Source organism: Cornus florida, unplaced genomic scaffold (assembly GCF_030987335.1).
Source record: "Cornus florida cultivar Cherokee Brave unplaced genomic scaffold, ASM3098733v1 CherokeeBrave_3.0.0_Hap2_Chr09, whole genome shotgun sequence".
Lineage (NCBI taxonomy): Eukaryota > Viridiplantae > Streptophyta > Magnoliopsida > Cornales > Cornaceae > Cornus > Cornus florida.
Window position 1 is genome coordinate 70853233 of NW_026775579.1, and position 16794 is coordinate 70870026.

The 16794-nt window shown below is 34.0% G+C and overlaps 1 protein-coding gene across 1 annotated transcript; it reads left to right on the forward strand.

Annotated features, from left to right (window-relative positions):
- Positions 1-461: 461 nt before the first annotated feature.
- On the forward strand, positions 462-1283 carry LOC132272815 (protein FAR1-RELATED SEQUENCE 5-like). Its single transcript, XM_059773899.1, has 2 exons — positions 462-729; positions 943-1283. Exons 1-2 carry the CDS (start codon positions 462-464, stop codon positions 1281-1283), a joined length of 609 nt encoding a protein of 202 aa, XP_059629882.1.
- Positions 1284-16794: the final 15511 nt, after the last annotated feature.

Here is a 16794-nt window from a genome sequence, read left to right on the forward strand (position 1 = left end):
TGGTTGCATAATTAGCTACATCACACTACTACTCTTGGTTGCATGACATGGAAATGTTTTTCCAATTCGTATTGTTGTTTCTTCTTATACCCCTAACTTAACATGGTTGTAGTGTTTCTCAAAATAAGCCCAAAGAAGTTTGCAAGTTCATATTTGATTTGGAAAAAGTTAAATGAATAATTGAACAAAGTTGTAATTTTTATGAAAATAGAAGGTCCAAAAAGGTTGGAAGTGCATGTTTGACTGGGAAAAAGATAAATAAGTCATTTATTTTGTTATTTGTAGCAAAATTAAAATATGTGCAGTTGAGAAAGTTGGTTCCTTGCCCTGATACATTATATTATCTTGAATAATGGTAGTAGGTCAGAAAATGTTTCCAATTAATAATCCATACCTGCAACACAGCCCTTCGTTCAAATGTATTTTTTATATATTATAGGTTTCTGATTTCAATTATTGGAATGGAAGAGGTATTAAATAACATCGAAGACACCACATATACAGAAAACGCTCCTATTGCAGGGGCAGGTGTCGTAGAATGGAAACCAAGAATAGGTATGAAGTTTGAAATTGAAGAAGAGGCATATGATTTCTATAATTCATATGCTGGTCGAGTTGGTTTTAGCATCCACAAAGAGTATTTTAATAAGAGCAAGAAGACTGGTAAACTGTCATCGAGATTGTTAACATGCTGCAAGGAGGGTTTCAGGGGTGACGACATTCGGGACAGTAATACAAAGACTCCCAGGGCCGAAACACGAACTGGTTGCCCTGCTCGAATGCTTATACAAGTTTCCAAGTATACGCATAAGTTGGAAGTTACAAAATTTGTTGAAAGCCACAACCATCCATTGATGATTGATGAATACATGCACATGCTGCCATCCCAGCATAGAATTAGCCGTGTTTAGGCCATTGATTTGGAATTGGCTTCTGATTCAGGAATAAGCCCTTACAATTCATATGAGTTGATGGGAAGGCAAACTGGTGGAAAACAATCAGTCGGGTACATGAAGTTGGATTTACTAAACCATATAAGGACCCGAAGACAAACTGAGCTCGAATATAGAGAGGCAGCATGGCTAATGAATTATTTTGAGACTCAGTCTTGTGAAGATCCATCTTTCTTTTATGCATTCCAATTGGATAGTGATCAAATGATCACTAACATATTCTGGGATGATTCAAAAATGATAGTTGATTATTACAATTTTGGAGATGTTGTAAGTTTTGACACAACATACAAAGTTGTACATGGCAACTGTCCAGTTTCTTGGGGTTGAATCATCACCGGGAGACTGCTGTGTTTGGAATAGCGTTCATGTATGACGAGACAGCAGAGTCGTTTGTGTGGTTGTTTGAAACATTTTTGAAAGCAATGTTCGGTAAAGCGCCAAAGACGATCTTCACTTATCAAGATGCTGCAATGGGAAAGGCATTGGCGCATGTGATTTTAATTCAGATCTCCACTCTTTGCATTTCCAAATTTTAATTGTGTAGGGTGTGGTACATGTTTTTACGTAGTTATATTACAGAAAATAGTTTTTGTAGGTGATGCCAGGGACAAAACATTATCTGTGTGTTTGGCACCTAATGCAAAATGCATAGAAGCATCTAGGGTTGTTGTTTAGACATGCGCAAGGCTTTAAGAAGGTGTTATCAAAATTAATGTTTGAAATTGAGGAGGATGAAGAATTTACCAGGGAATGGAATTTAATGATAACGAAAAATGGTGTTGTCGGTAACACATGGCTTACAAATCTCTTTGCTTTGAAACATAGATGGGCCATGGCATTTATTAAACATACCTAGTCCGCGGGTATCCACAGCACACAACTGAGTGAAAGCTTCAATGGTTGCTTGAAGGCGTACTTATCCAGGCAACTGATTCTTCCAAATTTCTTCACACACTTTGAAAGGTTGTTGTCCGACAAGCATTACAAGGAATATGTAGCCAAGTATGGGTTGCTCCATAATCTACCTCAACTGAAAACAAACTGTAACATATTACTAGAGGCGGCAAACCTGTACACAAAGGTTATATTTAATATTTTCCAGGAGTTCTTAGCAGCTGCTACCAGTCAGAGGATCATTGGTTACAGTCCCATCGATGGCAACGGAGGCTGTGTTTACAAAGTCGTTGGTGAGGATGGAATGCAACGCAACGTGAGGAGGACAGCAGAAGATGAATTGTTATGTTCTTGTTGTAAATTTGAAGGGGAGGGTATTATGTGTAGGAATAGTTTGAAAATCCTAAAGGACTCCATGTTCGCCAATACATTGCCTCGTCGATATATATTAAGAAGGTGGAGTAGAACTGTAAGAGATGGCAGCTTGGAGGAAAATCTTTCCGGTGAAGTGATTCACGAAGCTGATCCAAAAATTGAGGTTAGGAGACGGCATAGGGTACTTTGTCATATTCTGACTGAAATTTCGTCCATTGTATCGAAGGATAAGGACGGATATAATGATTTATTAGTGAAAGCCATGGAGTGGAAAAAAATTGCCCAATCAAGTTGAAGGCGTAGGTTTGCTGAGAGGAATAGAATTTATACTGGTGGTAAAGGCAGAAACCAATATGTCGGTACGAACAGAAATACTGACAAAATCCCCAATGGTCTCAAGTGTAAAGATACACGGAAAGAAAAATTTAAGAGGAAAACTGACCATGGAGCTAAAGAGTCGCACTAAGACGAAATCAATGAAACAAATAGTTTAGCTTTAGGTACTTTTATCCCCTTACTGTTGTCCAAGTAGTTTCATAAGTAATACCAGTTCTGTGTATTAAATTATGCATACGTAATAATTCTCATAATTGTGTTGTAGAATTGCAATGAAGCCCTTCAATCAAGAGAGGCACGTGGCAGTAGTCATAGTGGAACAATCCCCTACCACGTGTTAGTGAATGTGAGTATTGTTGCATAACTATTTTCAGCACATTGCTTAACATTTGTTTTATGTTATTCCCCCCCCCCCCCTAAATGATAGGTGTTTATTGAATATAAACAAATAATACATGGAAAGAAATGATGGCATACCCTCATAAAAACAAAACATAGTCCTAGAAATGTTTCCCTCTCAAACACCTAAACTACTAAGCAATGGAAAGTTACAAAATGTCTTGGAGATGAACTCCCATCACATCTAAAACGTCCCATAAGTTACATTTATCTAGATCCTTAGCTACTCTTGCAATCTTATCATGCAATCTTATCATGCAATCTGTTTGAACTTGTTTATAACTTAGGTAACACCTTACTGCCAATGCAAAGGGTTGTTGTTGGAAGAATTCCTGACTAATAACTAGTCTTTGCATAACTAAGACTGAATGAATAGACGATGTAGCTCTACCCCCAGTCCAACATATGGCAGCCCAATCCACCTCTTCAATTTTCTCTGTCGCAGCTTCCCATGCTGCTTAACATGTTCATTATGGTTAGAAGTTAATATGTGGTCAAATGTTTTACAACATTTATTTTGTAGGGCTGTGAAATTCCAGTTGAATTTCTCAGTGAAGAAAGTTATGTGACGTCACCACAACGTGTAATGCATTACAGAAGGTTTTTGCAACTGCCTGCTGAACTAACTACTCCATTAACTAACCAGGCAAGTTTACTGTTAAGGTGGAACCAACATATAAATTGCAATATACAAAGTTGCATAATTCTTTAATTGATTGTTTATAATATATCCTGAAAAATATATAATGTTGCAGACCTTTGTTGCTGATTCATGCAATTCCAATACCAATTATTCACATGATGATTGCTTCACTGATGGTTTCAGAAGTAATAAGGTACGTAGTTGTCCTCATCAACACAATTCATACCAGTTTAATTTTTTATTAAATTTTATTCTCTGTTGTCATGGTATCTAATTTGATTGCATTTTGTGGCATGATCATTTTGAAAGATAGCAGATTTAAACAATTGCGAATCGAGTGTGAGGCGAACGTCCCAAATGCCAATTGAGGAGATGGACCGACCAATTGAACGACTCTTTCATAGTTGACAATCATTTCTGCTTGTATTTCACATTGTTTTAACTTATTTTGTTTATTTAACTCTGCTTAATTGTTGTTGGGTTTTATAACAATATGGGAGGGGAGGGGGGGGGGGGGTTGGGCAAATTTGTATAATTTTCTGCATTATGAAAATGCATAATAAGTGGTTTTCATCATTTCTTATGAAATATTAACTCTTGACTTATGATTCTAACTCAAGTATTTGAATTGATGGAAATGCCTTGAAAATATTTGCAAGGGCCAAATTAATAGAATACAAATGCAACAACATTGTGATCCACTTATGCAAATACATATGTAGCATCTATCCTATTAGTTATATACATATATTCCTTATAATATATGTCAAACATCCAAAAAAATTTCTAATATAAGTCTGAACAGATCAATTTATGCAAATACATATGTTTTATTTATGGTTATATTTTTTTAGCTAATTTCGTTACCAATTTATAGAAATCATCCCAATTAATTTGTAAGAAAATTTCCAAGCCCCAAACGAAAACCATCCAAATATAAGTCTCAACAGATCAATTTATGCAAATACATATGTTTTGTTTATCGTTATATTTTTATACATAATTTCGTTACCATTTTATAGAAATCATCCCAATTAATTTGTAAGACAATTTCCAAGCCCCAAACGAAATTCATCCAAATATAACACTCAACAGATCAATTTATGGAAATACATATGTTTTATTTATCGTTATACTTTTATAGCTAATTTCATTACCATTTTATATAAATCATCCCAATTAATTTGTAAGATAATTTCCAAGCCCCAAACGAAATTCATCCAAATAGAATTTTGAATAGATCAATTTATGCAAATACAAATGTTTTGTTTATCGTTATATTTTTATACATAATTTCATTAGTATTTTATAGAAATCATCCCAATTAATTTGTAAGACAATTTCCAAGCCCCAAACGAAATTCATCCAAAAATAAGTCTCAATAGATCAATTTATGCAAATACATATGTTTAGTTCATCGTTTTATTTTTATACATAATTTCGTTATCATTTTATAGAAATCATCCCAATTAATTTGTAACACAATTTCCAAGCCCCAAACGAAAATCATCCAAATATAAGTCTCAAACAGATCAATTTATGCAAATACATATGTTTTGTTTATCGTTATATTTTTATACATAATTTTATAGAAATCATCCCAATTAATTTGTAACACAATTTTCAAGCCCCAAACGAAAATCATCCAAATATAAGTCTTAACAGATCAATTTATGCAAATACATATGTTTAGTTTATCGTTATATTTTTATACATAATTTTATAGAAATCATCCCAATTAATTTGTAACACAATTTTCAAGCCCCAAACGAAAAATCATCCAAATATAAGTCTCAACAGATCAATTTATGCAAATACATATGTTTAGTTTATCGTTATATTTTTATACATAATTTATGCAATCAATTGGGCTCCCTGAGCCATGCAGGTGGTTTGGTTTAGGTTGTTTTGTACTTCTTTGGATATGTAAGACAAATATAAATCGGCATTAATGGTTAAGTTACATATTATATGAAGTGGTAACTCTTTCATTATGGGTGATACTTTATATTTCATTATGCGTGATACTTTCAGAACATCAGTTTACGATAATATTCTTATTTTCTGAATTGTGTGAATCATAATCTGTTTTTTTTTTTTATGAGAGAGAATTACGTAGAATGGGTAATGAATTGGTGTCAGTGTGGCTACATATTTAGACGGTTAGATTTAACTTGTATTCAAATCGGACTCCTCTCAAAAAAACATTAAAGATTGAACGACTCTTTTGGAGATAAAGCTGCAAAATATGATTGATGACGTGGTTCGCCAAGATTTAATGGTTTTTTATCATTAAATTACTGGTTTTTTATCATGCATTCCGAGATTTAATTTATTTAGGGAAATGCAACAACTTGGAAATACATATGTAAAATTTATCCCAATATTTTAATATTTTATATCATTACTTGTTTATAGAAAACATCGCAATAAATTTGTAAGACAATCCGAGTATAACTTTGAACAGATCCATTTATTCAAATACATATATTCTATTTATCCTTATAATGGGTAATGAATTGGTGTCAGTGTGGCAGTTTCCATTTAAAGGTTGGAAAAATGAATATATTATTCAATTACTATGTACAATGAATTGTGAATCGACTAGGTAATGAATTTATGTCAGTTACCATTTAATGTAATACAATATGGCGGGTACCATTTAAATGGTTACCATTTAAAGGGAAGGGTTACCATTTAAAGGGGGGTTACTATTTGAAGGAAGGGTTACCATTTAAAGGAAGGGCTACATATTTAGACGGTTTTATTTAACTTGTCTTGAAATTGGACTCCTCTTAAAAAAAATATTTGTATTCAACAACTCTTATGGAGATAAAGATGGAAAATTTGATTCATGACGTCATTGGCCAAATTGATGCCATATGTTTCAAGTCTTACCATGACAAGTATAAGTGGTGAGTTATTTGTAAAATATTGCATTTGAAGTTTTGATGCCTGGTTTTTTACCATTCTGAGATTTAATTTATTTAGGGAAATGCAACAACTTGGAAATGCACCTTGGACCACTTCATGGGAACATTATGATGTAGTAGAGCAAATACTAGCAAGTGAGGGCCCACATCATGTAATTAGAGAGAGACGTATCTACTTACAATATTGTTTTGAGTGTAGGAATAATGATGCAAGGTTTATAAGGGGTGTAGTACGATTTCTACCATTTTATATTAAATATTAATTTTCATAAATTAATACTTTAGAAATGTCTTAGACAAATATATGTTCGTGTGGTTGATGTAGGTTGAATGGATTGTGTATAGCCAAAGCAAAGGGTTGGCATTCCTGCGTAGAGGTGGATTTGAGTGTACATATGTCATGTGTATTGCGTTATTGTTTGGAGACGAAGTACATAAGGAGGCCGGAATTAATTTATTAAATGTGCTATGGACAAATGAACAACTCAGGGGATAGTTGAAAACTGCGTGAAAAAAAATGCTTACACTGATTCAAATGGGGAAATGCTGCAATAGTCGATTCTTTGAACATATCCCTCAATGTTGTGAAGAAGGCAACCACATAAACTGGCGATGCTGGATTCTTAACGAAGAAGTCATTACTTGCCATCGTTGTTGGTGTGATTTTAATGTCATGGTGTTGCAAGGAAAGTTTTCAAGTAATTATATAGAATCATAAAATTCGTTGTAAAAGCCCTTGAATGGTTTATGTGAAATAAATGTCATGTATTAGACTTGACATACAAGTTATGGTGTTGTTAAAATAAATTAGGGTTTGAAAGATGACATACTTATTTTGGCTTATTGTTTGTATTCGGTATACATATTGTTTCCCTCTACTGAACTATATTCAGTACTCATCAAAATGTCTATATGTCCTTACTATCCTCACTTAATACTGCAACCCGATGTATATGTAGAAATTACAAAATTTGTTTAAATTGTCAAGTGATCAAATTATGAGGTTTTGAAATACAAAACTCCAAATGGGTTACCGTTGCGTGGCGGCTATCAGTGACCGTTTTGGTACTTTGGTAACGTTACAAATACAAGCCCTATAAATTTGGACTTTCCTATATTGCAATTCCTAATTTCCCGGGCCATCCTTCTTCATCGTTGAAGCGTCTTAGTGAAATACACCTTGTCAGTTATTGGAATGTATAATCACGAAAGTACAATGGCTTCCTCATCTAACACTCGTGCAAGTCGAAGATATTTCAGGCCAACGAATGTATGTATATGGATCGACAATCTTCTTCTTTGTTTGCAGGCGTGTTTGTTTTTATTTTTTATTTTTCCCATTGTATTCGCTGTTTTTTTTACTCATGTTCAACTTATATTGCAGCCTATTAATTTCGTATTAATTTGATCTTATGTTTTATTTTCGACTTCCAGATGCCATCTTCCACCCAACCACCTACAAGACTTAAGGTATATCAATAAAAGTTGTTGGTGTCGAGATGAACATAATATGGCAGACATTAAAGTCACAGGGAAAGAAGGCAAAAACAAAGGAAAGCTGTATTATGTATGTCCGAAGGAACGCCACGAATGTTGCGGCTTCTGGGAATGATGTTACCCTATTTCAACCAACATTGTTCAAAGTGCAACTTCAACTAACTCACATGAATCACCATTTTCTCAGTCCATGGGAGAAGACATAAATTTGGTGAATGATGTGGAAGATCTAAATTCTGAAACTCCAATGTATGCTTCAACTGTAAGACTTCTCGAAGCCAGCAATACAAATGTGAAGCTGCTAGCAAAGTTTAGGTATTTTATGACAGCCTTATGTTTTTTGTTAATTGTAATAATTTTTCTTCACCTGTGATGTGATTATGAATTTCTGGGTTTTACACTCATGGATGATGTGGATGTTCCCTATAAATTTGGAATGACAGTTTGTACAAGTTTATCAACATATACGAATAGTTGTCCTTCTCAAGTTTTAGCAAACAACAATTACATAAAATTATTTCAATTATACCCGTCACATAAGTAAACCCTAAAGTCAACAAAATTACAAATTCATTGGGATTTCTCTTACAAATTATTCACGACAATGTCTATATAACTATGACCATAACTTATACATGTGTATTTGCATAAGTGGATCCCTTGACTGATACATTTATGCAAATACATATATGTTTTATTTATCCTTATATTTTTCTAATTAGTGTCACACTACATTGATGAATCAGTTGAGAGTTATATTTGGACATTTTTCTTTGGCCCTTGGACATTGTCTTACAAATTTATTGGGATGTTTTATATAAATTATTACGACATTAAAAATATAAGAATAAATGAAATATATGTATTTGCATAAATTATTAGTTGAGAGTTGTATAGGATTAGCACATAACGATAACACCCATAATCAAACCGGGTCTGGAACATAACAAAAGCTAAACAACAAACAATTGGATAAAATCATCCCAATAACAATTAACTAGCTTCCAAGTAAACCATAAAAAATAGGTGACAATTTGGTTTTGGTGAATTACAAAATTTGTTAAGTAGAAATATATTCTGGTCTATAAAGGAGATAAAAGACATATTCCAAAACTATGAACTGAAGCAAGCGTCCTTAAATTTTTGTCCCCATACAACACAAGTAAGGTCTAATGATACTCTGGAGCTAACCCTAAATATTCTAGGACTTGTTCAGGATCAGTCCCTCATATTTCACTTCAAACCACTTCATGGCATCCTCCTTTCTGACCCTGTGCTGGAATCGAACGGTAGACTTGTACCTACGACGACGCCCACAGTCGATAACCTGGCCCTTCCAGGACAGCATAGAAATCCATACCAAACAAATTCCAGTTGAAGGATCGTACCTGAAAGTTGAAGGTAGAAAATCAAACAAGAGTAAAAGATACAAACAAGTTGGTACATCTCTATTTCATAAGAAAGCATGGTTCTATATATAATGAGGCAGAAAAAACTCAACCAACCCAAAGATGAACTTCAAAAAGGTCTTAACATGTTATAATCTGATTCACATTAAAGAATCTGGTTGTAGATTGATGAGATTGAGGAAGGGAGATAAGATTATATTATGCAAATTAAAAATGATGAAGAAAGAAAACTAAAAATATATGCATAAATACAGAAATCTTAGATATAGAAAGACATCAAATTGTAATTATATTAGGATACTGAATCCACAAGTTCATCTAAATAAAATTAGTGAAAGTAGACAAAGTTTGTATGCACATATTTAACGTACACCCAATGTTGCGCCTGTTAAAAGAGGAAGAGTTGTTTGCCTAAAAGGTAAGCGACACAGAGGCAGACCAAAGGTTTTGCACATTGTGCAATTCTACAATCTAGATTGCAACATTAACAGTACAAGGGCTACCGGACTCAATATAATAGTAGAAGACAACAAAATTATGTTCTTATCTAACCGTTGACACTCCCAAAAAACATAGCTTCCATTATTCAGTTAGTTGAACCCCTTATCTTAGATTTCTATATTAAAATGATGTACCATCAAAAGATGTGCTGTAATTAACAGACACTCCATGGAAATAAGATGTCTAATAATCACACAATTCTTATGGATATGGATTAGCGGAGAGGGAGAGGAGATGGGGAGAAAGGCATATAAAGAACCAGTTTATTGAATTATGTGATGGTCCATTTTGGCATACAAAAAAACACACCTATACATAATCATCTACAATTGAGCATATAATATTTGCCTTTAAGTTGATCAAGACATGCTCATCTAACACTGTCAAGTACTGATCAATAAAAAACTTTGCATTTTAGCTTTTCGATGCAACATAACATGTCATTCATTGAAATGATAATTAGTTAATTTGTAAGATCTGTTACTTGATTCCAAAATTAGGTAGCAACAACCTACACCATTCCCTCAATAACCAGCAACTCCTCCTCCAAAATGTACTTGGCAACACCCTGCATGATGACGCCATAACTTCTTTTGCTTACTTCAATAAAATCAATTTAATGTAGGACACCATACTGGTAGTATTTCCTTCATGGATAAGATCAAAATCTGCTTCATACTCCATCAAAATGGTCACCTTATGCATTTTGACAAATGAACAAGCAATTAATTATCATGAATGTTGTTGTATTCATTCGAAAAGTAGAGATATATTAAAAGAAATTCAAGCTTGTCTTTGTTGATGCAAAAAAGAGCTTAGTTCACAAGTTCATAATTATCTGTGTTCAGCAAATATTCATTAGGTTAAGGCAATTTTTAGGTCTATTAATTTAATTTTTCATATTGTATGTTCATCTATACTTAAACCGAAATATTTGTTATTATGGCAGTACCTGTGAAAGATGATGAGTTTCATGAAGAGTGTGAATTGTGTTTACCTACTTTCATTCCAAGCAGCGCCTAAGTCACCCACTCTCAAAATCTTCATTATAAATACACCATTGACATCAATCATCTCCTTTTTCAACATTGGCAGCCTTATACAACTCCTCTCGAACTCTATTCCTCGGATGATCCAATAGTTGCACAAGGAACTCAGAACGCATTGGCTTAGACTGTACCTGCAATATAAAAAAATGTTATTGCCAAACAATAGTACAACTTGTACCTTTTACATATTTTACACATACATATAAATAATAATGATAACACTACTTACACAAAATTTCTCATTGAAGTTAATGCCATTCCAGAACTGCATGTACCTCATAACCATCACACCATAAGTATTCCTGATATGCAAACAGTATTTAAGTGATGTACTCAGCAAGGGATAATATTAGATTTAAGATACGGTGAAAGAAAAAATAATTATGCACTTGTATTGAAATATATGTTTATATACGGATCATCTTGCCGAGGGATTTTATGGTCTGTCTTTGTTATGTAAGCTGGCCAATTCTCTTCCCCCAGGGTAACTGCAACAAACTCATTCTGTCATACACATCAACCTGAAGTAAGTATGCATTTTTTATAAACCAAACTTTAACAAATCGGGTTGATTTCATTAGATAGATGTCTACCACATAATCCCCAAATGCTTTATATCTGTGCGGTCGTCCGATTCCACATAGGTAGTCCACTACTTTGTTGGGCCGGTTGACAACGAGTAGAAACCAATGTTTGTCAATGATTCCAGGGAAGAATAACTATACGGTAATGAACATAAAGTTAGGGACAACAAAACATATTGGACAAAAATAGGACGATTCATTCATTCGTACTTAAAACATCTTCTACATTACTGTAATGCACAATAAATTACTATAAAATCATTAAACTAACCAGCTCGGAATCCTTGAACACCGTCGAATCTTGAAGCTTACATACTCGTTTGTATTGTTCCCATACTTTTTTTTTTATCAAAGGCATGCGCTCCTTTGCAGTGTCATATTTAATAACATTGTGTTGATTCATAAACTAGACAACGCAACTATCAAAATAGTAGTGTCGCAGCTTCGCTCCTTGCTCTTCGTTCAACAGTATTGCCTAGAATTTGACCATCTAAATTCAGATGAAATTGTCATAAGTTCATCATATCATAACCGTTAAAATACATATCAAAGAATTGAACTATACGTTTTGTAATACAATTGGTTTTAGTAAATAATAAGGCCCAAAGGACAATACAATGAACAACAATATATGGACTTAGGAAATTCAGAAATGTGGGTTACACTTACCCTTTATCTTGATCACCACCTCGCACAGCAGCATAACTCAATAATTTCTTCTGCTTTGGAGTCAATTGAATTTTCTTAGTATCCCTCGATACCCATGGAGAGAATAAGTATGCTGCTAGGTTTCTGCTCATGCTACCTCTTCTGATTTCTCTCACTGCATCCTTCCCTTTACCATATAAAGTTTGGGACGAAATATCAATGACTGGACAACTGGGAGTTATATGTGCTGTTCCTATGTTCTCCTCCAAAGCCAGGCCCACAGCGTCATTCAACTCTGTCCTCTCATCCTCATTCAGTATGTCATTGCTGTTGGGAGTAAAGTGGGCATGATCTGTACCATAAAATTTTGGTGCCTCACCTGCGTCAACAGGAGCGTCAAATGTTTCCCTCTCATCTTCATTTTTAGAATTTTGTGCCATATCTTTGTCCTCAACGGACACTCCCCCATCTACTGTACAAACACTCGGTTTTCCTCTGGCCCCTTTCGACTTTTTCCTTATCAATCTCTCCATTTTTTCCACCTTTCTCTTCAACGTTTTCCTATTTTTTGCTTCTCTTTCCATTTCGTTGCGAATTTCTTTAACACAACGCTGTATACAAAATTTTAAGGATTAAACACTGATCAATTGCATATTTACAATTTCATTCATACTCATTAACCGTAAAGTAATATATCGTTACCTCAACCTCACTTTCCGAACAACTACCGTTGTCTTTTTCACCTCCACACCACGACGATGACGGATAGTGGGACACATTCGCCTTGAGAGGAATTAACTGTTCCATATAAATATTTCGAACCAAATGTATGTAAGCAAGGAAACGGTGTCATATACAACATAAATTGGGAATTTTCAAATACTTGTAAAATTTAGTGTCATACCTCACCCATTCCAAAACCTCCCATTTTCAACTCCCATTTGAAGCGTTCCCGTACTAGGGTTGTGTCCCAAAACTGAAGACTGCTTATTTCGCCCATGTTGGGATAACAGGGGTATTCCACTTTACACCTCATCAGATAAAGAAACTGATTTAAAAAGTACCGACTTTAATCAGTAATGACTCATAGTAATGACATAAATTATAAAGTTAATTGCAAATTATAAGTAGCTTATATTATTTACCTGCAAGAAGAGCACGCATCCAATATACTTGTGCTTCATTTTTCCACCTCCTTCAGATTCACCCAAGTGAGCCACCAAAGTTTCAAGCACGTAGGTACACCAGTTGTACGACTTGATTTCATTGACATTATCCACTGCCTTTAATTCTTTCACATGCGCACTATAACGCCTATTAGGCGTTAGAAAAGCCGCACATGCAAAAAGAACAAAAGCTCTTTTGAAATCATCGTCAGGCTCACATTGTTGTACCCTTTCCATCAGATCATTTACATGCAGCCCACTTCGATATGCACCTTCAGTTACTCAATCGGCTTTAAAAAGCTGACATATAGGAACGTCCCTAATTCCAGCGGGCAAGCCAAAGATTTTCTGGACATCAATAGCATTTATTGGTAGATATTGATTATCTTCAAGTTGAATGCGTCGTTTCTTGATGTCCAAATGCCCAATTATATAATCAAAGAGTGAGGTAGACAAATGGTCACATTTTAGGTTCAGCAAATTGCCAAAACCTATATCTGCCATATCCTTCCTCTTTTCGTCTCCAAGTGTACATACCGTGTTAATAAATTTGGAGAGTGAGCATTTGTTCCACCCACTTTTCACCTTGTATTGAACCTGCAACTTCCCAATAAATTTAACGTCACATTACAAATTTCATTTTACTAGCAGTAAGGAACCATCAATTGTATTCTTTTATACTTCATATTATGTTATGAAAATAATAACAAATTATATTAAAAATTTAATCAAACTCCCTAGCTTACCTTCTCCTTCTTCTTTTTGTTCACTAGTAACCCTCCACAGCTTTTGAACTCTGAATCACGCAATCTTTTTTCGTCATAATATGGATGCTTCTCCACCATGGTCATACCATTCCATGCTTCCTTGCATTTTAATTCGGATATTTTTTTATCCCCACCTTTCACTGGCCCATGGACTTGTTGATACTCCTTCATGAAAGCAGCCCTCATACACACAATATCAGTAAATCAACATTAGTATTTCAATTCAATAGATATGCTTGACAACTTATTTGACAACTTATCATTTTAAAGAAACATGTTGCATCAAGTATTTACTAAACTTTTAGACAACTGAAAATTATTTCCAAAGGTTTGATTGAACGTCGGAGAAGAGGAAGCTACAGTGACAAAGTTATTAGCATTTCAATTCAATAGATATGCTTGACAACTTATTTCACAACTTATCATTTCAAAGATAAACATATTGCATCAAATATTTACTAAACTTTCAGACAACTGAAAATTATATTTGCTCAACAGAGAACCATAATTGATACAAATGTTATTCTTAACATTAATACTAAAATGAATGTATACTTACTTGAACAATAGGTAAACTCCTCCTCCACGACACATATTATTGACTGATGCGCTATTGCTTGGCTATGCATCATAATTCTCTTCGTCGTCCTGAACATTATAATCCTCATCACAAGGACGACTGCGAGTACGAGTAGGACTAGATGATTTAGGGGGGGGGAGGTGTACAACCCGCAGAAGAAGATTGATTCCGCATCCTTTACATCATACATTGAAGGGTAGAAGAAGGAGGCGGATCAACGACATTGTCCATTTTTTTTTTTTTCCCATATAGGTAATTTTTTTCGTAAAGGACCTTTCTTGCGAGTTATCGACTTCTTGCGACCCATTTCTAAATCAATCTTTACAGCATAGCAAAGCACACTCTATTATGCATAAACAACCTTTCCACCAATTGTCAGTCAACAAAATTTTAAGAAAATTCCCCCAAATTTTAAATATATGCAAGTATAAATACACAGTATAATATATACATACACTAACATATACACTAACAATGTCAATAGACATGAGAAGATGCCCGCTTTCAAATCCAAATCACTGTTACAACTAACAACAACAGAAGGTTGTGGTGAAAAGAATCTGAATTCGTTCTCCTTTACTCTTTTATTAATATATATATATATATATATATATATATATATATATATATATATAATTTACTCAACAGGTTATTTTTTACTTCATTGTTTATTTGTTTCCTTACTTTTCCCACTTATGTAACTGACAATGATGAAATGTGGGAGCATTACTTTGTGGGAAATCATGAGAAGGTCTTCAGCTTATTTTCAAAAACATTACAACCATGTTCAGTTATTTATAATGAACAATCATAACTCTCCTCAATGTAAACTTAAATTTCATACAATGGAAAATTTATTCTAACATATTAAATTGGAAGTGTAAAAGCTCTATTTCTTATTATATAGAATATCCCAAATATATTGTAGTATTTATCACGATTAAAACACTGCATTATAGGAATACAATGGGAATTTTATTCTAACATCTTAAATTGGAAGTTTAAAACATAACATATAATATAGAATATAACAACTTTTTCACAATTTATTAATATAATTTTCACAATTTCTGATTCAATTTTTCACAATTTAATAATACTTCAAGAATAACCAGACAAAACTAATGAAACACAATGTCATACGATTCACAAATTCACTTACAAAACCAGTACACTGTAGCTTCGTCTTCCTTAGCCTTAAATCATCCACACAACACTGCACCTTCCTCTTCCCCGCCGTTCAATCAAACCTTTTGTAAAATTAACGAAAGCTGGGATAATGTAAGAAAGATCAATTTATTTCTTTCTATATTTTGGGAGAGAAGAATAAAGAAGATTCAGAACAGGCGCTATACCTTCGTCACTGTAGCTTCCTCTTCTCCGACGTTCAATCAAACCTTCGGAAATAAATTGTAAATTTGGAAAGAAGGAAGACAAATCGGGACAGAAAAACAAGAAAGAAAATTACATATTTCGAAGAGGCGATTCGTCACTGTTGGAAAGAAATTGTAAATTTGGAAACAAGGAACAAAAATTGGGTGAGCATAATAAGAAAGAATATTAGAAGAAGTGGCACGGATAAATTCGAAGTCCTCGAATCGCCCCTCAATCGCTCCTCAATCGTGTTTTCTAAGTCCTCCTTCCGACCTAGAAAATGAAGGATAATTTGGGATATTTTTGAATGTTAAGTATATTTCAGTAAATTTCCCCAAATTTTAAATATATGCAAGTATAAATACACAGTATAATATATACATACACTAACATATACAGTAACATATACACTACAATAATCACTGAGTTAACTTTTTGTGGGCCAAATTTTTTTAATTGACGTGGCCCAATTTGGGCCACACATCCGAACCGGCCGGAACAGGAACAGGAACAGGAGAGGATTTGGAACCACCATCTCTCCTTTCTACTAACACAACTGGTGTTCTAACTGTTCCTTGATCAAATTTGAAGTATTTACTATTTTCAAATTAATAAATTAAGGGTGCAAATCTTTGGTCCGAAATTTTTTTGATGTCCATAATTAAATGGGGTAGGTACCAAAA

Coding starts and splice junctions, on each gene's coding strand:
- LOC132272815 (XM_059773899.1), top strand. CDS start 462: ATGGAAGAGGTATTAAATAACATCGAAGACACCACATATACAGAAAAC. Junction 730..942: donor GGGTGACGACATTCGGGACA/GTAATACAAAGA, acceptor CTTCTGATTCAG/GAATAAGCCCTTACAATTCA.